Genomic DNA, 24,611 nt, shown 5'->3' on the forward strand with positions numbered 1-24,611 from the left:
ACAGGACTGGAAAGACTTCCTGCATCATCAAACCTGAACCTCCCAATTATCACAGGCACCCTTCTCAGGCAGTGGGAATTTTTGTACCTTATCTAAAACAAACATTTCCCCTTCCCTAGTTTTAATTTTGTAAGTCAACTCCCTACACCAGCAGACAACTGGGGAGATGCACATCAGCCACAGTCCTGATGAGAGTGTGCCTGGGTTTGAGCCCTCAACCCCTTTTAATGATTATTGATGCCGCCACTCAGAGGGCAGTAAATATTTTTAGAGGGACCCTCTGCAGCGCTACCCCATCATCCAAATAGCCGATCTCAAAATCTTAATCTTCAGAATTCACTCTCTCCTCTCTCTAGCAGAAAGCCCCCTAATTGCAGCATCTTTCAAAAAGAAGCAAATTTAGAGTTTTACTTAAAGTACCAAAAAGTTCTTTCAAAGACAATTTATTTGAGAAGACAGTTGTTCTGGTGGGCAGGGTTCACTTCACAACCAGCTACCCAGCTTATTCTTATGCTAATGCTGGCTGTTGGCATAGAATTACTCCAGAATTAACACTTCCGTTTATCATCATTCATTTTGGTTGATTAAAAAGTCAAGCTTTTAGACTTATCAGAACATAAGGCAGAGAACAGAACCTACCAGTTATTCTTTAGTTCTACTTTGCTTTACTACTTCACTAATAATAGCCAGAACCGTACAATGTTGAAAATAAAGTTTTACCACTACATGTACAATGATGGTTAATTGCTTTTATAATTTTATTTACTTTTTTCTGTAGCTGAAACATGGGTGCCACAGTCATCCAGAAATCAACTAATGCAGCATGGGTTTATTTTCCTTTTCAGTCAGAAACTTAATGTTATTTTAAGCAAACACACATAAATGTCTACGCCTTTTAGTTTCAAGACAAAGCATTACTAGCAGACATAGAAAGAGAGAAGAGATCTCTGCTGTCCAAACCAAGCACACAACAAAGAGCTCCTTTCTGCATTCGTTGTAGCAGTTTCATCAGCATGGAAATAGCATTTTTGGTTTCTTACAGCCAAGAGTTGTTAAGCCTTCAACCCCCCAATAATCCATCATTTCACTTTTATCTAGGCTAAGCAGATAACAGCACAGCTGATTGAAACGTGATAAGACAACTTGACAGTAATGAAATATGCATTCTCCTAACAGCTGACTGTATTTGTGCAACTTCTCCATTTAGAACCAAACATGCCACAGGCTTCTTGGATGTGGCAATCTTCCTCTGAAATAGTGTCTCTAAAAATGATTTAACTCTTGCAGAAAACAACAAGCCTGTTGTCACAAAAGACACAAAGACCAGCTATTTTTCTGAAGCTGGAATACTTATTGTACTAAGTCTTCCAATCCATGGAATATCTGAAACAGGAAATAGAAGTGGCAACTGGAAGACCCAAACATAATTCAGACTTTTTGAAAGTGAAGCTCAATAGATTAAATGCAACTTGAAAAAGAGCCATCAACCTCAATTACAAGAGCTATTTGAAACTGTCTGCAGGTCACTTTAAAGTGTGATGCTAGGGTGTGTATGTATTCCAACACTTACACCCAACAAGAGCAGGCAGTCTTGGAATGTAACATTGTCTTAAGATTTAGATTTGGTTTTGTTGTTTCACAATACACATAGTGCTCACCTAAAAAAAAATTTAAAAAAAATAAATGAAAGTGGTTGCAATCCCAGTAAAATCCACTAGTTCTGTTTCTTTGAAGCCTATGCATATAGAAGACTGCCTCCTTCCCAAATTCAAGGAAGTGCATTAAAACAAGTAACAAGCATATTTGTAAACTCATTTTTGTCACATGTTTTGGCAGCTATCACTTACCAAAGGGAATCCAAATAGCTTTAAGCACTGAAATTAAGGAATAAGAAAAAAAAAAAAGAGGAAAAGAGGTGGAAAATGCGAACACGGCATCCTTGTATTTTGTTAGAGCGAAGTACAGACATGTGGGACTCCAATAGTTTGTTGTTTACGTGCTACGGTGCTCCAATGACTGACTAATTGAAGCAGTGATCTGTATGAACTGGAAACAACTACATACCACATTCAACCTGAAAGTGGAAGACCTCATTTTACAGCAATATGATCAGCAGCTACAGTCTACATAAAGAGATATACTACAAAACTCCAGCCAGTATGGAAACAAAAACATTCTAGGTTTGCAACTGTAGAATCGTGGGTAATTATTTCTATTCTGTCGCATTAAGGGACAGTGCTACACCTCTTGCCTCCTATATGGCAGGTATCAGTCCAGCTTAGTACTCAATGGAAAAAAAAAAAAAGAACAGAAGAAATACTGCAGCTATGGTTTAAGAGTGAAAACACTTTATTTTTTTTCAACCATGTTCAAACTCAACCTTGTACCCATGAGTACCCACTTCAATTAATAGGTATTAACAAAATTTGTGTGAAAAGTTTTAAAGAGGGAAAATTTTCACAATTACTTCAAAATGAATAGTGTTAAGTAGGTAGCCCTGTGTTTTATCTAGAATTTTCATCCTCCCCTCCCTGCTTCTAACAATAGACACAGTATATTTAAACTCAAAGAGGAAGAAATAACATCATTAAGTGCTGAAGAATGAACGGAGGTGTGTATGGGGGAAAAAAGAAATACTTGCATTTAGTCTCATTCTAAGACAGCAAAGCCATTTAACTAACATGGAATAAAAAATTATTTAATGAAGTATAATATAAGCACTAACAACACAAGTATGCTCAATCTATCCTCTCGGTGAATCTTTATCTGTAGCCTACAATGATTACTGTGTGTAAGAAAGTAGACTGAAGACAAAAATTAAGCTACCCTGTCTGGCTTTTACCAAGGCTATTAAGAACGGCTTCATCAGTTCAATATAAAGTTCGTCACACAAGAACCAACTGCTTTCATAAACTAAAGAATTTGCATTGTACAAAAGCTGGAATAACTTCACACCAGTAGCACGATTTGCATAGTTTTGTATTCTGAAGTAGTTGACTATGAACCACCTGTTTCCCTTTGTACCAGAGAACTGGGCACAAAATATAGCTGCAAGTCTCTACACTCAGACAGACATTCAGTCTTCTGTAAAACTGGAAGATTTGGCACGATGCACTGACAAATACAACTAACTTCCTCCTTTCAAAAAAGTAAGCTTTGCACAAGATGCTTTCAAGTTTCTATACACAAAAACGTCCACCCTTTCAAGAAAAAAAACCCTCCAAAACACATCACAAGTCAGCACTGTAGCATCTGTCTTCAAAACATTTCTCTCTTCGATGCAAAATTCACTAAGGACCCATAACTCCAAAGTTTTCCTACTTCGGATACCAGAAAATGAAAATACAGCCTGCTTTAAGATACATATGGTATGATGCAGCAGGACTGATGTCGTTCAACATAGTGCACAAGAACTCTTTTTGTCCTTTCCCATTCTCCCATCCCTCCTGCACCCCAAGTGTTAAAGCTGTGGCCTCTGATAACAATAAGACAGCCTACAGAAATGGAAAGATCATTTAAATTATATCTCACTGCAGAAGATAAGACTCTGTAGGGCTGATGCTAATTTTTTTTGTAATATCAATAACAATTTGTAAGCACCATTAAGTAGCCTGGAACTGCAGTACCTGTGATACCAGGGTGTTCCACTGCTGACTACTCTTTACTAAGAAACAGGTGTAACTCCTTCAAAACAGAGCTACACGTAATCATTAAGACATGCTAGCTTCTTTATTTTACCCAGCTAATTAATGGGGTAGCTTTTTCCATCTCCACTCTTCAGCAAGCTATCAACAATACCTAAACTTTGATTGTTACATTCACAGAATGTTTGGTTTGGGTTTTTTAGCTCTGCAGAAAGAGGCAGTTTGCCAAGAAGCATCTTTAATTTCAGTTTAGGGTAAATAGGTAAATAAAAACCCTTTCAGCAAAACAGCCTCAAGTACTCTCACAGAACATTGAGGCAAAAGACATACTGTTTTTCAAAGACATTAATTTCATATTAAGTGGTATAACATGAAGAACAGCTTTGTGGAGGCATCTTTCGTCCTCAAGTACGTACATGCTTCTGCATCACAAAAACATAAAGGATTAATTCTCCATGGATCTTCTGACACATCCTAGAAAGCGCACTTTCAGAAAGTATCACATGAAGAGTAGCATTTATGCACGATTGTTCATAAAGCTAATTCTTAGATTCACTGATACAACTACATGGATTTAATGGAGTTACATAGCTTTTAAGACATTTTACTCATGACACTTTGAGCAGGTATCATACATACCCATTCTACTACAGCAAAAATGATTCCTAGCCATTCATGAACTAAAGAGCATATAACAAGCTGAGCCTGAATGTCAGCATGAATAGTTTAAATAAGTTCTTTAAGATGACAGAAAAATAATTTCATAAGGGAGACCAGAATCCTGTTCTAACAGTCTAGTAGCTGCCTAGAAACAGTAAAAAAAAATAATTTAAAATAAGGCACAGATACTAATGACAATGTTTAATACTGTATTATTGATGCTGTCAAAATACAACTTTTGGCAGTTAAAAACAATGCATTATTTTATTAGAACTTCCCCAATAATGATCCTCCAGTCAATCTTGCCTTGCCACTAGAACACAAGCACCATCCACAGTTAGGATTTGGTAGATCCATGGCCACATGCAGAATTCATTATCAGCCCATGTATTTACATCTAGAGTCAAGTTGGATTTTTGACCAGAGTATTTAACTTTAATGAATTACAATGATTACTTTTTATATTATCAGAAATAAATGGCCATGAGTTACTTTTGTCTATTCAAAAAACCCCCCAAGAAAATAAGATCTGAGTTTCCATCACCTTTACAGTATTCTCCTTGAGGAATAATCTAAGAGGTTCAGCAATTGCTACCCAAGTTACGAAGCTAGTCATTATGTTACTTTTACATTTAAGTGCTCAACAAAACAGTAAAGTAATAAAATAACATCATCATACTGTAGTTCCTTTGAATTTTTAATTGACAGCAAGAACATCTGAAAAGTAGTGAGTTCTATGTCAAACTCTTTTGAGTGTGAAATCTCTCTAATGGTACATAACAATTCCAGCAAAAAGAATTTGTCTTTGTGCATATCTCAAGATTGTCCCACAGTTCTCAGTTTTGGGATGTCCCAGAAACTATTCCCTGTAGCTGACTGCCCTGGGAAGCACAAAACCTTTGGTGGTTTAAAGAATAGTCAAATAATCAAAAGCACCAAGTTCTGAAAGCTAACTAGAAGTCTGTCATCACAAGTCAGCAATAATGATACGTAAATTAAATACAAAATGAAGCAACAGGAGGCCTGACATTGTTGACCACTACAAGAGTTTAAAATTCATTTATTTCACCTGTAAAGCAAAAACCACTTGGGGCTATCAAAAGACTTTTCTCCTGCATGTCAATAAAAGTGCATCTGCTTAATGCTAGGTATGAAAGCAATGCTTGTAAGTACTTAGTTTTTTTAAGGAAGTAGACTATTTGGTGATACATACTGTGCATTTATGTTTTAAGTGAACAGCTGGCACTTTAAAGTTTCAATTGGAAAAGCACACTTCCTAATCACAAAATAAAAAAAGGCAATAGCAAGCCTAAAATCAAGACTACCTCAGAGCTATTAAGCCATAGCTTTTAAATTAAAATAGTATAGGATAGCAATAGGACAGTAAAAGACTTTATAGCTGTATTTTCAATGCTATTGTTGGTATGAATTTGCCATCATTGATCAGGCTAGAACTTGATTATTTTTGCAAAAGCTCTTTGTCAGTTTCTAAAAGGAGGTAGTACAAAAAGGGTACGATTTGAATAACATGGCCTCATCTGGCTGTAAACATTTCAAACAATAGACATAAATATCTACGATAAAAAGTACTGTGGAAGAGATTATTATAGAAATTGTTTTTATGAACTTGAAAAGAAAAAACGTAGATACATTTAATATATTTACTTATCTGCATGTAGTTTAAGTGATACAGAACAAGATTATCGTGTTAGAAATCCACATACAATATAAAAACATTCGTTAGACATAGATTCACCATTCTGCTGACATTTGCAATAACTCTTTATCCAAGCTTAACTTCAGGTATTTATAATATTTTTCATACATGAATTTTTGTATATGTGCAATGTTTCATTAACTACACAATGTGAAACCCTGACTTTTGTAGTTTTTCATCGCAATCTGAACATAATAGCTACTTGCATCTTAAACACGTTGGCTTTTTGAAACACTAGTAATTAAGGCATCTTTGCTGTATAGTGCAAACAAAAACTGTCTTTAATAATTTGATTAAAACATAGAAGTAACTGAATACCTCAAAGTTTTTCTTAATGCAACTGGAAGATAGTTGTGCATTTTGGAGTTCTTTTGTGAAAGAAACATTTAAAACCTCTTAATGCCAATTGCTTTTGTTGGTTCCTTACAACTGGTTCTGCTGTCTTGTCTTCATGACAGTATAATCCATCTTCTTTTATGCGATGTTGTAGTAAAATACAGTAGCATTTAAATGAATACCTAGTAACTGAGTGAATCCCAAATGCAGCAAAGGCATACAGTTTTCATAGTGCACTTTCACCTCACTGAAGTAAAAGTTGCTCCTATTAGACATTTTTCCACTTCAATGTGAAGTAGATTGTTAGGATTTTATTAGTGGTTTCATCACACAGCTTGACAGTTCAGTTCTCTTCTGCCAGTATTTCTCAAAAGGCTTTCAGGTACATATTTCAGGGATACTTTAGAGGACTGTTTCACCACATCAGCACACATAGCTTCCCAAGCATGTCAGTGTAGCTGTAATAAATAAGCATTTACATCCTAGAAGAAAAAGAAAAAAGAGAAAGCACTTGTCACATTACTTATTTCTGTAACGTTGACTTTGTATCTGAGGCAGGGTAACCGATCAGGACCATAATACAATAATAATTATGTTTAGGCCAAATTTCAGAACAAGTTGTCTTCAACTTCAAGATTACTTTCAAATAACGCTTTCAATAGCACTTCTTTATGTACTAAAAAGCCTACAAAAACAGTGGGATTAATTTCCAAAGCCATCAATTCGGTCCATTTTTCCTCTGTTCTCTACGTGCACAGGAAAGAAAACCATCATTATGAGATCACATATTTGGAACATGTTTACTAGCAGTGATACTCCTTCACCCCATCCCTCCAACATTCTTGTACTACTCTTCTTGCTCCTGACTTGTTGAGGTGGCCTTGGTCACAATCTATCCTGATATACATTAAGTAGCAGGCAAATGAACAGAAAGGGAACCTGAATCCTAGTGAAATAAACTGACACTGGCTGTAACTGCTATGCTGATCTGCCAGAAGATCTAGGCAGTTTATATTACAAGCTCCCATTGCTTGCTCCACCATTTGCAAGTTAGAACTCAGTTCTTCTGCATCCCTGCTGACTGAAACTCTGCAAGAAGTTTGTAGTTTTCCTTGGAGAGACATAAAAATTGAAGTCAGAGGTACACAGTAGTTCCAAAAGAACAACTTACTTGTTTGATACATGAAAGTGACAAATTCTGTAGCCACAGAATTATAGATTCCACAAAACTCCTTTAGATGCAAGTAAAGCATGCAGTCTCCAAGTTCTTTTTAAGTTCACTCAAATCCTGCACAGAACCAAGTGTCTGCTTTAAGTCCTTTCTCACTGTCTACCTTCATCAGGCCGTGCCATGTGGAGAGGTTTCTTACTCAGTGCAACTCTTGGTGCCCCACCTCAAAAAGCCATGTTTATAGGGATGAGTATCATGAGCAGCAAATCATGCAGTTACCAGACACCCTCATTATATTACTGATCCCACAAGGTACCGAGAAAGGCAAACAGGGATTCACTTCAGATGGAGACACTCTTCTGCTCTTCAGAAACTCATAATTTTCTAAGCATTAGGCCAGCAATAAGCTTTAGAACTTAGTGTGTTGTCACCTTCCCCAGGCACCCGATGTGCAAACACAAACAACATTGCTGGGTTAAGATTCTCCTTGCTGCACTAAACTTACAACAACAGGTACAGCCAATTTCAGAGAAAACATCTGTCCTTTCACAGTCTAGCTACTTATCAGGGCCCTTTTTTGCATCAATTTGAAGGCTTTTTACTATTGGCTATTTTATTATTAAGGAGATGATTCCTCTGTAAAGAAAGAAAAAAGGATAAAAAATTCATTGTGGCATTCTAAACCATAGTACTACTAGCACAGGGAATACACTCCAGACTTCTGTAAAAATTGTGCAATATACTTGAGCATTAGTGGAAATAAAGTAAAGGTGTTTCTATCCATGAATAATATAAGTGCAAATAACATCAAATGAGAGGAATACTGCAAGTGATATGACTTTGTTTATTACTAAACACAACTGGAACTGGATTACCTTAGCTATATTACCAGTATATCCTGGAACCAGAGTAAGATGATTCATCTGTTCCCATAATCCACTTAATTGGTTTTTTAAAATATGAATATTTCTGAAAAAGAATGAGCACCTTATAAACGTATATACTACATTTCAGTAGACTTTTTGACTGAAACACACGATTAATACTGCATATAGAATTAATCTATACAATAGATATTGCCACAATATCAGAAAAATTTTAATCTAACTTCTACAGCATTTGTATAACCCCCAATATGACTATGTTCTACATTTATTAAAATTCCAGTAAAAAAAAAAAAATCAACATAGCCATCTTTAAAGTAAGTTTCCAAAGACCACCTGTGGCTTAACAGAAGAACTTCTTTTAAGTACTTTTAAGCTTTTGCTTTCAATTTATGTATTTTTATCTTGTAGATAAGGTGTACTCCTACTGATCAAAGTTAAAACAGATTTTGAGATGGAATAAGCTACAGAAACACATTTAAATATTTCCCAATACTATACTCACCCATCCTCTGCCTTTTCGGTATGTACAGGTAGTTCTGACGACCATCTTTTAATGACAGCTTGAAGCCAGTTTAAACCAACTATCACATATCTGTAACAACGTATTTTACACATTATTCTTTTCTTCCCTCACCGCCCAAACCTCCAATATCTACAGGTCAGCTAAAGCAGTAAGCAAACTCGTAAGCAACTTAGAAAGCAATGTGTTTTCAATTCCAGAAGAGAAAAAAAAACCTAGACAAACTGGCAAGTTTTAATACTCGCCTATGTTTTCATTTTCAAAGTGGTAAACTGAAGCTCTTGTCAAAGAAGTAGAAATTCTTCAGGTATTTTGCCTGAAAGCTTTGCCTTGATTTCACGTTATAAAGCATACTAAAACCTCAGTGCCATTTTGTTTTACTGTTTAGGATAAATAAATCTGCATAAGCGTAAAACCAGCGCCGCCCTGGTCCTTAACCTTGTATAAAAAGAGGTTTTGCACCACTGGTTTGTTAAAGGAGAAAGGTTCAAAGGAGAGCTCCCCTTCAGGTAGGTGTTCTCTAAGGCAGGCAGGGTTGGGAGAAGGGGCAGAGGAACAAGAGCCAGAGTCACCATTAGTTTCTAGGGCACTGCATAGCCAGGAAGTAGTAGTGCCTTAAACATCCATAACTGATACTTACTCTTCATATTTGCTGTTAAGCAGTGATTTCACTAAAGGCAAAAGATCTACACAGCAGCCAGCTGAAATATATGGTTTTTCTTCCTGTAAACTTAAAAAACAAGACGTTTCAGAAGTGCTTGAACTTCACCACAGGTATAGCAGATTCTTATCCCCCACTTCTTTTTGTCTGTACCTGTTTGTAAGCACAGGAAGGCAATCTACTAGTACTCCAAGATCCTGTATCCTAGAAACATTAAGAATAAAATCAGAAACGTTACTAGTAGATCATAGGTTGAAGTATAAGCTTCCACTATGACTTAAAGAATAAGTATAACAAAATTACAGCATTTAAAGAACCCCTAAAAATACTGCAGCGTATTTGGGATTGCTACCACTTTAAAAATATAAAAAGAGACACTCAGTTTACCTCAATAAGTAGGCTACCAGTTCACTTATACTTCTCCTTCTCCAAAAGGTTAAAGCTACATTCAACCTTAGATTCCTGCTGAAAAGAACTTGAGTCATGGTTTCATGGTCCTGAGAAATCTGTATATTTTCAAAAATATAAAAGAAGTTTGCCAGAAATTAAGTAGACAGCAACAACACAATAAGTTGCTCTAATATAGTAATTTAGGATATGAATATATGCTTTTCTACCCACATGCTGATGATTGTTTTAGAAGTTTAGCTAACAATGGCCTTAAAACCACAGGGGCACAAATACATTGAGACTACTTTACCCAAAAGCTACAATAATAAGGTCTGTAGACAACTAAAGGGAGGTATGTAATAACTAAATACAGCATTCATGAGCATCAACCTATAATTCTTACTACCTTTGAGAGCTTTTTACTTAGATGCTTATTAATTTTTGAGAACTTTAACAATTTAGGCACAAGTAAATACATGTATTATTCTGAACTTTGACAGAAAAGGTTGATTTATGAAAAAGCTTGATCTTGGAATGAAGTTTAGGTATTTTATTAAAGTCTTGGATTGGAATCAACACTGCAGAACCACCCACATCTCTCAAACAAGTTAAACAGACATCTGTGGCCAGTGATCTGGTCTTTAGTTTCTCAGAGCACGAATCTTCCTTAGTCTTCATTTTTTTTTTTTAACCGTCCTTTCTGCAACCTCTTTATTCTAACTATTCCACTGCTCCTTCCTTGAAGGAGTGCCACAGACTTGTACCGCCAGCCCTTTGGACTCTTCATGGCAGCCCACCCTTAAAAGTACCATGAAAAGACAGCAGGGGATAGTCTTCGATCTTATCTTCCCTGCCATGCCTCACTTTAAACACCTGCAAGCCTCAATGGCTAACAAGCATGTATGATGACAGAAAGGGAAACTTCAACATTAAGAGACTTAAATGGCCTTCACTGTCACAAAACCTATTTCATTTAAATAGCTGACTTTTTAGCCAGTTTCAGAAGTCCTGCAAGTGTTCACTGGGTTTCATCAAGCAATCTTAACAGGAAACAGTCTCATACAAACACTTAAGTTAGTTTCATACACCCTAAGCTGATGTTGCTATTGAAAATGGTCCTATCGTACCTCACCACGGTTATGCCCATCTACACACTAACGCTTTCACAAACACGCATGTGGCCTTGCGTCTTGCCAGATCACGAAGCATAACCAGGTCAAAAAAAGCGTCTTCCTTTGGTGCTGGTAGAATTTTAACCCAGACTAGCCTCTTAGATCTGAGCTTCTGTGCTGACACAAACATGGGGAAAACTGGCAGGACCACCACTGTTGGCAAATGTGCCACTGTAAACTGACAGATAAAGGCTGTAAATCACAGACCTAAGCCAATCTATATGTTAAGAAAATTAACCTCTGAAAACTTTCACAGCTAACCACACAAAGAAGCTACCAAGAATACTTTTATTTTAAACTCAAGTTTCTTTACACTCTACTTACCTCTGAAAAAAATCCACTATATTTGGATGAGGGGCCTTCTGTTTGAGATGAGCCAGAGTCACTAGAATTCAGCAAGCGTGTACGACTGTCTATGTGCAGTTTTGCTGGCAGATTCCCTGCACAAGCCAGTTCATTTTCTTTATTTGCCATGTCACAGCCCCTAGATTTAGGGAGCTGTTTCTTTCTGTAACAGGGCTTTGGACTATAACAATGAACTTTTCTTTTACAATATACTACTTTGAAGAGAGAGAGGGGACTGGTCACCGTTTTTCCAACTGTTATTCTGCAATAATAAAGTAGTGTTTTAGTGAAGGTTCCTCTAAACTTAAGCAATACTTTGTGTTATTAAGTTAAAATATATCATTATGAATTCAGCAGTCAACTTTTAGGTTACTTAAAACATTTTATCCCCAAGATATACCTTTGTGACATTTGGGTTATCAGAAGTAAGAGCTACCACCAATATTTTTCTCCTGCTTTTATTAATGCAGAGACTAATTATTATGGAAGTAGACAAAAGTACCAAGTATTGTCAGTAAAATTAAGACCCATTTCCACTTGTGTCTGCTTGGGTGTTGCAATAGATTTAAACTGCTTCTTCCTCCCTGCCTCCCTCTCACTTAAAACTCAGACTCTACACAGCACAGCTCTCCTACCTGTTTGTGTATGAAGCCAGCTGTTTTGGAGATTTCTTACCCTGGGAGAAAGGGAATAGAGAATAAAAAAGCTTTATTACTAAAAAGTCTCAAACATTCCTACAGTTTGGCAAAAAGAAGTCCTGCTTTACCATGGCTTAAGTTTACAACAGATTCCCTTCTTTCCACCCACTCTTCCTTTCCTGCAACTAAAGCACAGCTACGTTAACCTTCCTATAATCTTCAAGTATTTCACAGTGACCTACAGATGGACTAGGTCTGCCCCAGCTGTCCTTGGAGCACCACAGTCAGCAGTAGGCTTGGGGTATCTAAGGCAAGAGACAGGATTGTGACATCAGAGACAGATTCTTTAGTTAATAGTACACTAAAAACTGTGACTAATATAAAAAGCCTACTGGAGTCTGATGGCAAAATTGCATTGCTTGTCTCGCACATACATTTAAAGGCCCATAATAGCAGATGCTAGTATCGGGAGGGATGACAGCAGAACATCTCCCCATCAAAGCACAACAACAACAAAAAATTAAATAAATCAAGACTGCTGTAGACAACAGCAGCTTCGTTATCCTGAATTCATTCATATGAAACAGATTAGCACCTTGACACCAATCAGGCTGCATAAAACGATAATATCCCAGAGAAGTCACAAAATTCATTCAAGGTTGTGGCACGCTGATTAGCAAAACCTTTGAAAAATCAAGCAACACAATTTGAATTTCTAAAGGCTTTTTTTTTTAATACAGTAATCTCTGATGTTTTAAAGCTTCATCTAATGAAGATGAGTTGAATTGTGATGTTCTGGTCTACTTTTTTTGCACTAGTAAACAAATTATTAAAAATTAAAAAAGCATTAAGAGGTTCAAGTTAGAAATATGTATTTTCATTTAAACAGGTACTACGCTCATATACTGCAGGCATTCTGACTTGAAAATTTATACTACTGTTAACATTTACATTGTGCACAACAGCAAGACGATGCTATGATTTTTTTGTTTTGGTAATGCCGAGTCATAAAATCATGTGGGTTTTAATACATAATTTCCACAAACAAATGAACATAGAGGATATTGGCATCTTCACCACTGTCTGAAGTGATCTTATAGTAAGTTTACCTCCTTAGTACTTCCTCTGTACTTCACTGCCTTATTTACTCTTCAGCCAGAACACACGTTAAGAGGTTAGGAGAAAATGTTTCTGACTAGCAAGAATCCAGTGAAAGGACACATTACTAGACAATGTGGTAGATCAAGCTGTACAGTAACAAGACAACAGGTCCATTTCAGTGCAGGTATTTCACCTGCCCCGCCTCTCACTTGTGCCATGTAGCTCTCTTGGCAAGAAAGAACTTTTTAATTATACAATTCCTCTACTGAAACAGTTCTTGGCTGGACTGCAGAAAAGTAGGCGTGAGTAAAACCATATCAGTACCTACTGCTCATGTGGATGATACACATATCTGTGTAGTCACTGTCTGTGCCTATTATAATGCATAGTTTTCATAATATAATTGCTGTTCAAGCTAAAGTTCTATTGCACATCTAAACATGAAATGCCCAATAGTGCTGTGCTTCTAGTGTTAGATTGCTCAGAACTACAAACTTGTTTGAATATTTACTTCAGTTTCATCAGAAAAAAACCACCCAAACAACTTACCTCCTTCATGATCTTTTTAGTGGAAGAAGAGATTCTTTTTCTGGGGAGATCAATAGGACAACCTTCAATATGCAATACTTTCTGTTTTCTAACATTGTGGGCTTCAGATGCCATAATCTCTCAAATACCTGTTTTCAAGGGAAAGATATTTAGTTATATTTTCTAAAACATTCAGTCAACTTTCTTCAAATGCAGCTGGCAAAACCAGTTAACACAGTTCAACTATTCCCAAGGTGTTCCACCATATAAATAATCCAAGAAGTCATCCTTTAGCAAACATTAGCTGGAAGCCTTATCATTAGCAACATGCTGATAAGCACTTCAAAATTCCCATTTAGCTTTATAAAAAAAAAGGGAATAAAACCAAGTCCCCCTCCAAAGAAACAGAGGCAGAGATCTTGTTTTCAGACCAGCTTAGTATACCTGCACTAAGGGGTGCCATACAAACAAGAATAAGACATTTTTTGAGACTCTTTCCTCCACATCTCACACTATGAATTTCATCTGCCACCTAGAGAAAAATAATTGGTCTCAACTGTTTCCAAATAAGGAAAGGCTACTAAATAAGAATAATCCCTGTTTTTCAGGAAGGCAGTAAACTTTAAAATAGCAAAGGTAAAAAAATGGAAATGAAAGATCACCCCTTAGTTTACTGGCAAATCGACCCCCTGCCAATTTTTTTCAGCATATAACTGTGACTATTTTCCATATTAAAAAAATATCTTTATTCCACAGTTAACCATTAAGAAAGAGTCTAAAGTACTTTGTCTTGAAGTATGCAAATATTTCTACAAGAATCAAAACCAACATTGGGACAGTTGTACATGTGGTTTTGGATTTTTTGCAAGTGATTGAGAAGATCCATTGCTTGAGACTGGATTCACAAACTACATCATCATGGAGCACTACTCCCAAAATGTTTTAGCAAGACATCCTACCTTACTTTTAAAAACCAACCATTTGCTCTAATTATATTGTTTTTCCCCTAGATGGCAAAACTCTGGTCCCAACGTGAGTGCCCCAATCTCTTCCCTCCACCTTTAGATCCAACAGTCCTATCCCTTTTTCTCTATGTAGCAGATTTATCCCACATTAAGAACTTCAGTATTTAAAATACTAAGACACTGGGCACTGAAAAAGCCAGATGGGAAACAGCTTATTAGCTACAGATGATCTTTCAATGCAGTAGCTAAAGGCCATCAAATAAAACAAACAGGTAACAGGCTCAAAACAAAATAAAAGGTATATTCTACACATAATGCACACTGAATTCCATATCGTAGGATACAGTGGAAGAAAAAAAATAATTCTTCAAATGCTTCAGTTTTCTTAAGAACAGGAGCAGTACAGATGAATCTCATTTGAGATCTCTCTCAAAAAAGGGAAGATTTACTGACAGAAACCCTTACCCTGTAAGATGGGAACATGGAGCCCTCAGACAACAACTTCAGCAGGCACTGCAAATGGACGCATCATTTAGGGCAAGACCTTTAACAGTTGGTGGTCCATACTTTTCCAGATACAAGGCTGGCTTAAGACTGGTTCATTAACTTGACTCTTTCCCTGCATGCTATGGGATGGTGACAGAATAGTTGTCACCATCTTCACCTTTGTCACCTCTTCACATTTACAGCCACCAGGCTTACAATTAAATAGTAAAAAAGTACTTTTTCCCCTGAAGTTTAGAAGAAACCACAAGAACAACAAATTGCTTATCTGCTTATCAGAGTGGTTGAAAACACTATTTGGACTCAAAATCGCTGTACATTAAAATCTGAACTTTGAGCACAACACAAAGGCAAACTACTGAACTTTTGAAGAAAAGCCCAACCCAACAACCCTAAAATCCAAACAAATCCAGCCTTATATTCAGGCTAATGATGAAGGCAGAAAGCCAGGACACTTGGAAAAAACATGGTTGTGGGTTTGGTTTTTTTTGGTGTCCCCTGTTTGACAATGTTGCTGAGGGGAAAGCAATGAACTCCGGAAGAATAGGGAGGCCAGTTTGCAACCACCAGAGCTAAACCTCATAGAATTATCCCATTAGATGCCAAAAAAAAATCCATAATATCTGTTCCTGAAAAATCCCACGTGACTCCCAGGACATACTGACAGCTTACAACTCTTCATGCAGAAGAGTGACTTCTTACTTGCTTATTTAATAAATGATCTTGGCCTACCCTCCTCTTTCATGCTATTCAGTAAGAAAGAATCTGATCGACAAATACAACAGCACTGTTAAGCTGGAATGCTTTTTACTTAATAGAAGCGTAAAATAACAGAAGGCTAGGAAAATGTCTTACCAAGGAAACTCCATTAGCGTATCAGTGTTTAATACTGGGATCTAAAGAGCCTAAGATAGTATCTCAAAATAGCTGAACTGGAGAGAGATTATCATGGAGGGTAAGAATTTCCCTACAAAAAGTTAAACATGTACAAGAGAAAAATGAAGAGAATTACACACTTTGACAAATTTGATATAAGAACATAATATAATGCCCCCTAGCCTCCCAGTTGAAGTCGGAAAAGACAACAAAACTATCAATTCTTTCTTCAAAGACCAGAAACAGAAACCCAAAGGCCAACAGATAAGATATAAAGGAACATCTGATGAAGTGAAGTAAAATCCTTATGTCTGTGTTCACAGCCCTACAGTTTAGATAGGTTTCCATAGTTTAACAGAAGCAGCAGTGAAGATATACGCAGTAATGAAATAGCTGCGCTGTCAACCAAGATGCAGAACCTCTCTCCCTCAGAACTGACAAAGCACCTGAAGAAATCATGTGTGGAAAATACAGTCAGTATTTAAAGATAGCCTCAAGGAAGACTCAGACTGACATCTCTGTTGTGCAAATTAGTAAACAATGTAATCAAGAATAAAATTAGTGGACACAAACAAATAATATACTGGGAAAGATTCAACCTGACTGTTGTGAAAGCAAGTCCCGCCCTGCAAAATTAATGGAATTCTTTGACAGTATGAAGTAGTATAACATGGATAAAGCAAGTCCTGCCCTGCAAAATTAATGGAATTCTTTGACAGTAGAAGTAGTAGAACTCTAAACAACAGAGTATATCGGAGATTCCAAAAAGCTTCCAGAAGTCCCTCACTTAACTCTTGAGGTAACTAAGCAACGAAGTGAAAAGAGGAAAAGTTTTTGCATGGAGAAATAGCTAAGAAACAGCGATAAACTGTCCAAGCAGTTCCCACACTGAAGAAGGCCACCACAGGAATCCTGCAAAAAATTTGCATTGGTTTATGCTGTTCTATATATTCACAGATTACCTCACAAAGGAGATTGAGTAGTTGACAATACAAAGTTACACCAGGCACTGAAGATGAGGGCTAGCTGAAGAATTAGGTAAGGACTGTGATGTACAATAGGCAGAAGCAATGATTATAGATTAATGCAAAGCAAAGCCTGTGTCTGCAGGCATGAGGAAATTGTGGGTTCCCATATAGAATCACAGGCTCAGAGCTAATAATTGCCACCCACAACAATATCTGGATACATTACAGTTTACTTCAGATCATTTGGATTGCTCAGTGCTATATATGGATCAATAAATAGTGAAAAACAAACAGAACACTGTCGTGACAGTGTACAGAATTGACTTGTGCCTGTATTTCAAATCCTGTGTGCAGGCCTAGCACTCTTTCCTTAAAAAAAAAAAAACCAAACAAAAAACCACAACAAACCCACAACTAAGAAATTCAAAAGATCCAGTAAATTATAAAAGAGGTCAGACAAATGCAAGTTAAAAAAAGCATGGAGTTCCTTCCATACGATCAGTCTGGAAAAGAGGCTACTTGTAGCAGAGAGGGGAAATAAGACAAAGGCCTATAAAATGAATGGCTTGGAGAAGTTGCATACAGATTGTTCACTGTCTTGCCCAACATAAGAATGAAGGGGCAAAAGACACTAGCTGAAGGCAGGCTCAAAACTAACAAAAGGGGGTGGCAGGTACAATTATAATCAAGCTGAACTTGACACAGGATGTTGTTGACTCAAATGTTGACATAGGTTGCATGACACAGGTAGACTGTGTAAAATCATAAAAAGGAAATACACTGAAAGTAATTAAATACAGAAACATAATCCAGGTAGCACAGGCACAGAGCAGAAAACAAGCAGAAGAGCCTGGTACATCCAAACCTAATACTGCTATAATAAATGTAGTCCACATCAAGAATGCTGTTTCCAAAGGCTTTGTAACATACGATAAAATACTAGCCGGCCAGCAATTAAAAAGATGAATGCTAGAGGATGAAAGGCACTTTACAGAGCCCTTTACAACTTTTATTTCCTATCTACTATCAGATATCTATCATCTAGGGATGGCTAATTAGACACTACCATCCACTGTTATTTCGGTATATATACAGAAGATTTCTAAAGTGGCATTAGATACTAATTTATACAAGATCAAACAACTTACACCTTAACTTCTTGAATTTTTGACTATTCCTCCTTCTACAGCTAGCTGTTATTTGTTCAGAACAATCTGTTATACCATTTCATTAAGGACAATACAACTCTATGTAACTTGCTTCATGAAATTCTAAAAATAAACTAAGGATAGACAGCAACTCCCCTCAGCTCTGCCTTAGCCCTTCAATCATACAAGCCTAAACCGTTTTACAACTGTAACAAAGGAGATTGCAAATCTGAAGAGAGATGCACAATTTCATTAAGATGATAGGCTCACATTTCATCAGTTTCCCTTCCCGTGTGTGGCTTCTCATAGCAGATGCCAACCCTTCTTCCTCTCCTCAATTTTCAGGAAGCAGAAGGACTAGAGTAACAGCAGCCATATATCCTGGTGAGCCAACTCATTTGTCCCCCACAGACAGTACCTGCGCAAAGCCTTCTTGATGGCTCTAATGCTATTTTCTAACTCCGATCTCTCCCAGATGAAATACAACTCTTCAAGTCATACCAGAATCAAGCAAAGAAAGTCAGCACTAAAAGGCTTGCAAGTGCATATCTATCAAAGGCAAGTATTAACAACTCTGCCACTCCCTCCCATCGTCCTGCGTTCTGGGCACGGCCCCCAAAGAGGGACAAATTTTTCTTCACATGTTATGTAATCTACACATGTATTAACATAACATTAATTTCTTACAGAACACAGACTTGAGTACTTTGCATGGCAGCAAAGCAAATGTAAAATAGCTAGATTTCTTAAGTCATCAGTACATACCCTTTAAAACATTCTTCCCATCCTACTTTGCCCAAATTCTTAACAGCTATTTTTTTCCTGTAGCATTCCACATACATTAGCCATCACTGATGCTCTTGTGATTCTCCCCGACTCCATGTTAAATCAAGTGCAAGTTCAAAGATGACAATATTAGACTCAGATGAAAGAGTTAATTAATTGTTACTCCCCAAGGAGTCCATTCTTTGAAAGCATTCAAAATAGGTCTACATCAGGGAACAAGTAATGGTAAACTAATTTCACTAATTATTAACAGATTTAAAACGCTCATGAGAAACTTCCAAGAATGGTTATTCCAAATTTACTTCTGAAGGAGTAATCTGTCTACAAAAATAAATTAGCACTATCTTATGATGGAGAAGTGATTCCGTAAGCTTGGCATACGTTCATTTTAACTCTGACAAATGTCAGAGAATCCATCTGTCTCTCAGTTTTAGATAGCATCCACATCCTTTGAATATGAAACAGTTGGGTTTTTTAAACTCCTTTTTTAGTAATTCATGCCCTGACAGTTCACCAGGTGTAAAATACTGAATTATCTTAAAAAGAGTGGAGTTGAAGATTTTTAAAGAGTATGTTAATATAAAATTTTTCTGCAACACTATAAGAAGTGTGTCTTATACACCAGCAAGACACAATTTTTTAACCTGCTATACCTGTGGGGCCATTTTTTCTGGTTTAAAGTTTCACAGTGGACAGAAATTACAAGAATGACATTAAATTTGCAGTAAAGGCAAATACTATTTGAGTAACTAAAGTAATATAGTTTATTCCTACAATCTAAGCTCCTTTTCCTATTACTCTTACATATGGAATTTTTATGTGGCCCACTGGCAGAAGCAGTCATAACAAACCTCCAAAAATGACCACAAGTCAGAGTTTGGTTAAGTTTACCAAGGATGAATCCAGGTACAAATTAGCTCTCTTTGCTAAGCTAGCCTATGAGTCTAATAGCTGAACCTTATTCACATTCTAGAAAAAGAATATTTTCTAGAAAAAAAGTCAAGTAAACAAGTACCCGGTTTTCTGCATCTGGAGGTACCATTTACAGATATGTTAAGCTGACATAAAGTAATATTACTTGTCAGTGTTTCAGTCCTTTCTAAAGTCATCTTTCACTTACGAAAAGATGCTTTTACCTGTTGATTTTCATTTACGAACACTCCAGGAATAAGACTGTTGGAAAAGTTCTATTATTAAAATTATCTGGGAGTTGTTATATAGGAAATAAAGCTCCAATACATTGAAGCTCCCACATTAATGTTTTAAACAAACTTTAAGAAGCTACTGATAAAATTAAATGCCGCAAGTTTTTTCCTATTGATTGCTCAACCCCAAAAAAGAGCTTCAAACACCTGCAACAAGAATTTTAAATTCACTCCCAGAGAAAGACATACTGGAAAATGCCTCATGCTCCAAACTTGGTGGAGGCATGGGTACCCATCTCATCCTCACTTGGCTGAACACAGTCTGTGAGTACATTTCACATAGCTTAGGATCACATGACTTCTTTTACATTACCCTTAAATACACTTCTATTATTGAATGTGGTGTCTTTATAGTATTTAAAAAGCCGCCTTAGTTCATACTGAAGCTCCTTATCCTGGGACCAACATAAAAAAAACCTGTTACATTTCTTTAAAAAGGCTTATTTAAATTATTCCAATGGAAATATATTGAAAAGAGAAGTTTCAAAACTGGGTGTGAGAGAGAACTGTAATAACATGTATGTATCAGTATACTCACATATAATTTTTTAAATATATAAATCTAGAATATTTTAACAATATTATTTCTAAGCTATTATAATGAAGTTCTGAGTTATAAAGTTTAGGAATTCAAACCAACGGTAATTTGAGTTCAATGAAATAATATTATAGACATTTTTATCAAAACTAGATGCACTGATAACAAGAAATTAAAGTGACAGCTTTTGACTAGAACAATTTGGGTAACTATCCTTTTTTTCCTTCCCTGATTACAGACTGAGAAGGAACAAAAAAACCCAAGGGAGTGGGAAAAGCAAAATTCATGTTCCAAGAAGAGATGGAAGAAAGCTTTTTTTTAAGCAACTGACTTAAAGTTGCTTCAAAGCACAGCATGTTACAAAAACAGCAACAAAAGTTTCTAAAACTACCTCCCAACCTCTCTCCTTAACAGATCTCACTATCCAGAATTTCTGTACTTTAGATCTACATTTGACAACATGCCAAACCCGCTCCAGCACAACAGTGGAAAAAAAATAATACATTACATCTGAAGGCCTTTTAACAAAGTAATTAATGCAGGATCCGATCTTCAAGCATCTAAAGACTCCCCACCCACCCACCCACCCCCCTCCCCTTTTTTCCCCGCTGGAATCTGTCACACCCAGGGAATAAAAATCCGCCAGCAGGCCTCGCACCCGGCTGGTCACCCTCCCTTTCGGTACCACTAAAGGCTCTCCTTCTCTCCTGCCATTTATCTGCCACGGCACGCGCCTGCTCCGAGTTCTGGATGAAGCCACCGTTTTAGAAAAAGACAAAGCCGCCAGACCTCGCTGGCTGCAGCCTGCGAGCACCGCAAACAGCCGTGCCGCAGGCCGCCCGGTGGGCCCGGGGGTGTCCCCGCTCCGGCACGGCCGAGGGCTCGGCGGGGGCCGCCGCGCGTCCCACCGGGCGGGGAGCAGAAGGCGGCGGCCCCGCCGCCCGCCCGCAGCCCCCGCCCCCGGCCCGCACGCCGGGCGGGGCGCCCCGCAGCCGCACCTGGCCCCGGCGAGGCAGAGCGCGGCCCGGACGGCGCCGCCCGCCCCGTTCCGCTCCCCCACAGCCGGCAGCGAGGCGGAAGGCCTCGCCGAAGATCCCTCCCGTCGCCGGTTTCTCAGCGGCCGGAGACGCGCCCCAGCTCAAGAGGGGTCCGCCCGCCACTAGGGACCGCCGGCCAACAGCGTCCGCTTCTCAGCCGCGGCCCAGGAAGCCTTCGCCCTCATTCACTCACCCGCTGCTCATGGTACCGGGCCGGGCCACGCCGAGGAGGGAGGAAGAAGCGCCACAGAGTCCTACCGCCGGGGCCCAGCGCCCGGAGCCTGCGCCATTCAAACGGCGCCGCGCTGCATGCTGGGCCGCGCCGCGCCACGCCCCACCGCCCGCGCCGCTCCGGGCAGGCGGCGCCCTCTGGCGGCCGCACCGCCCGCACCGCCCAGGGGCCCGGCCCGGCCCACCCCGCACGGCCCGCCCCTCACGGCCCGCCCTGACTCGCCTCCCGCGGCGGCCGGGGTATGCGGTGAGGTTGTTGGGGCTGCTGGCTCCCTGGTTTGGCGAGGTCGTTCGTTAGCGCAGGGCTGCCCCCGCCCAGGCTGCCGCAGCCGTCCTACCTCAGGCCTCTTCCGGCCTTCCCGAGTGCGCCCCGGGGCCGCCAGCCGCCTGGCCTGGCCGTGCCTCACCTGCACTGGTCGCGTCCAGCTTCTCGTTGGGAAAAGCTGCTCGTCCTCCTCCACCTCCCTGCCCGGAGCGGAGCCTCCTCAGGCCGGGTTCAGGCCGCCTCCCCGCTGCCCGGGTTGCCGCCAGTCTCTCGGGCCTTCACGCTGCAGGCGCAGCGGCAGAGAAGGGGCAAAGGCCAGGCCAGGCCACCTCTTAATCTGGCTCAACAGGCGTCACGAAGGCCTGCAGCTGTCACCACCACCAGGGATGGCGAGTGCGGGGTTACGTTCCAGCTTGGCGCTGCTCCGTGCAAAGAAAGCTTGCTGGTGTCTAATTTTCCTTCAATGTTTATATTGTATCGGGAACCTTGCAGCCCTCGCTCCCCGCCGTGTCTGCAGGCTCCTAATGACGAAGCGCGGTTGTGAGTGTGCTGTGCTTGGACTGGCTGAGAAATCCGTGCTAGCTCCAGATTATAGCTGAGTATGAATAGCTTTAGTATTCCTGAGGCTTGGGTGTTACTAAGATTCTCTCTTTGATCTGGTATAGCAACTCAGAACATACCTAAAGCCAATGAGAAAAATGGCTTGTTTTAGTGATAAACGGGGGGAAAGGTGTGATTTATTCCACATTTCCCCTTACTTTGCTCCTCCTTCCCATCATAAATTCTGACCTGAAGTGTGTTATTTTCTCATACAACCTCACAGCATCCCTGTAAAATAGACTTCATCTGTCCCTGTTACAGTCATATAAGTTTTGGCTTGGCTGAAATTTTTTTACCTAGCCTACCGTAGTCTCAATTTTGGGGGATGAGAGGGCAGGCTTTGACAAATTACATCCTTTCTTCAACAAGTTAACTGGGCATGACAATTTAAGTTGTAATTTGGTTATTAAATCGTTTCCTCAGTGGTGTTTGAACAACTCTGAGACTATCTGGATTTAATCAGAGGCTGCATTAGCACTTTTTTTTCATCTTATGGTATCATCAGATTTTAAAACAAGGTCATACAGAAGATACCAGCTTATGACACAAAACTGCTATACAAAAGAAAACATTTGATAGCATTAAAAATGAGCTGCAAATATATAATCAAGTCCTTAGGTTAGGTAATATTTAATTTCGAAAGTTTCATAACCATATCGATCTTAAACGTTGTTAGAGCCTTTCACCGTCATTCTCCTTTTGACCCAAAATGCCCTGGTGCTTAGAAATCCATTCTGATTTCCAGTCTAAGTTTATTCATGTCCTGTTTATTTTTCTAATGCCAATATTATCATATAGTTTAAACAACTGTCACCTTCTATCATGTCTGTTTGTCATAAGAGAATAATTTCATCCTCTCAACAATTTCATTTTGCTAGCCTATTGCAGGATAGCTTTTCTGTTTGCTTAATCATCCTGATGTCACTTTTACCTTCATTTTTGCAGATGTTGCTGTTTCAGTTCAAGCTGTCCTGTGTGCATAGAGTTTAATATATATATGGTTCTCTTACTCATCTGAGCACTTCAGCTGCGGCTATCCAGGTACACATGGTCAATAAGGGTTTTTAAAAATTATTTTCTTAGAGCTGTGTGTACTGACAAAAAAATTGTAGCAAGGGAAACAGATGATATGTTGTTTTAGAGAAAGTGACAATTACCAGATGATGCACACTTGAAAGTGTTTGGGCTTTCCAAAACAGACCTTTCTTGTGAAGTTTGTCAGGAGCAGATAGATACCAAATGGATTTTAGAAGATTGCCAGCTGTGTGTGGCTAAGTTGGATGCTGACACTAGACAGTGGCAGAAGTGCTTCTTATGTGATGTGATCTTATGTTTAGCTTTTAAAGGGCAGAGCAACTGGTTTGTTCAGTCAGGGTTGCCAAACAGAATAATGTTTTTGTTACTGGGCCTGGTTATTAAATACCTCTTCTGAAAAGAAGCTGTTCTGCAAGTCCACATAGGGGTCAAATTTTTGTAATAGTAATGTAATTTCTGTCAAGGGCCCAGTTCTGCTTTCAGAAGCACACAAGCTGTACCCTGGCTACTTAGCAATGACCATGGACCATCTAGCTGCTAATAGTAACAGGTTAACCATCCGAGGGCTCAGCTGCAGTAATTTCCATTAAGAATTCCCACTTCTTTTGTGTATCTTCCTTCAATTCTGTTTTTGGTATCATACTTTTACCTGTTTTATATTGCTATCTGGGCCTGGAAAAACA

General features: G+C 38.8%; 1 protein-coding gene across 3 annotated transcripts; it reads right to left on the reverse strand.

Moving 5' to 3' along the window:
- Positions 1–1,983: 1,983 nt before the first annotated feature.
- KATNBL1 (katanin regulatory subunit B1 like 1) lies at positions 1,984–22,719 on the reverse strand. Of its 3 annotated transcripts, none has more exons than XM_063332741.1 (10): positions 22,436–22,719; positions 13,792–13,919; positions 12,139–12,179; positions 11,483–11,765; positions 9,984–10,102; positions 9,750–9,800; positions 9,576–9,665; positions 8,918–9,007; positions 8,404–8,497; positions 1,985–6,839 (listed from the first exon to the last, which is right to left on the reverse strand). In XM_063332741.1, the coding sequence occupies exons 2-10, from the start codon at positions 13,903–13,905 to the stop codon at positions 6,807–6,809; spliced, it is 915 nt and encodes a 304-aa protein (XP_063188811.1). In that variant the 5' UTR covers positions 13,906–13,919; positions 22,436–22,719; the 3' UTR covers positions 1,985–6,806. The 3 variants fall into 3 exon arrangements, with proteins under 3 accessions (XP_063188812.1, XP_063188811.1, XP_063188810.1); XM_063332740.1 differs by lacking the exon at positions 22,436–22,719 and adding an exon at positions 21,991–22,124 and having other exon boundaries at positions 1,986–6,839; XM_063332742.1 differs by lacking the exons at positions 9,984–10,102; positions 22,436–22,719 and adding an exon at positions 21,991–22,124 and having other exon boundaries at positions 1,984–6,839; positions 9,576–9,658.
- Between the last annotated feature and the right edge of the window lie 1,892 nt (positions 22,720–24,611).

The sequence above is a fragment of the Chroicocephalus ridibundus genome, chromosome 4 (genome assembly GCF_963924245.1).
Source record: "Chroicocephalus ridibundus chromosome 4, bChrRid1.1, whole genome shotgun sequence".
In the NCBI taxonomy this organism is placed as follows: domain Eukaryota; kingdom Metazoa; phylum Chordata; class Aves; order Charadriiformes; family Laridae; genus Chroicocephalus; species Chroicocephalus ridibundus.

Coding starts and splice junctions, on each gene's coding strand:
- KATNBL1 (XM_063332741.1), bottom strand. CDS start 13,905: ATGGCATCTGAAGCCCACAATGTTAGAAAACAGAAAGTATTGCATATT. Junction 11,766..12,138: donor CTGGCTTCATACACAAACAG/GTAGGAGAGCTG, acceptor TTATTATTGCAG/AATAACAGTTGGAAAAACGG. Junction 8,498..8,917: donor ACCGAAAAGGCAGAGGATGG/GTGAGTATAGTA, acceptor ATTCTTTTTCAG/AAATATTCATATTTTAAAAA.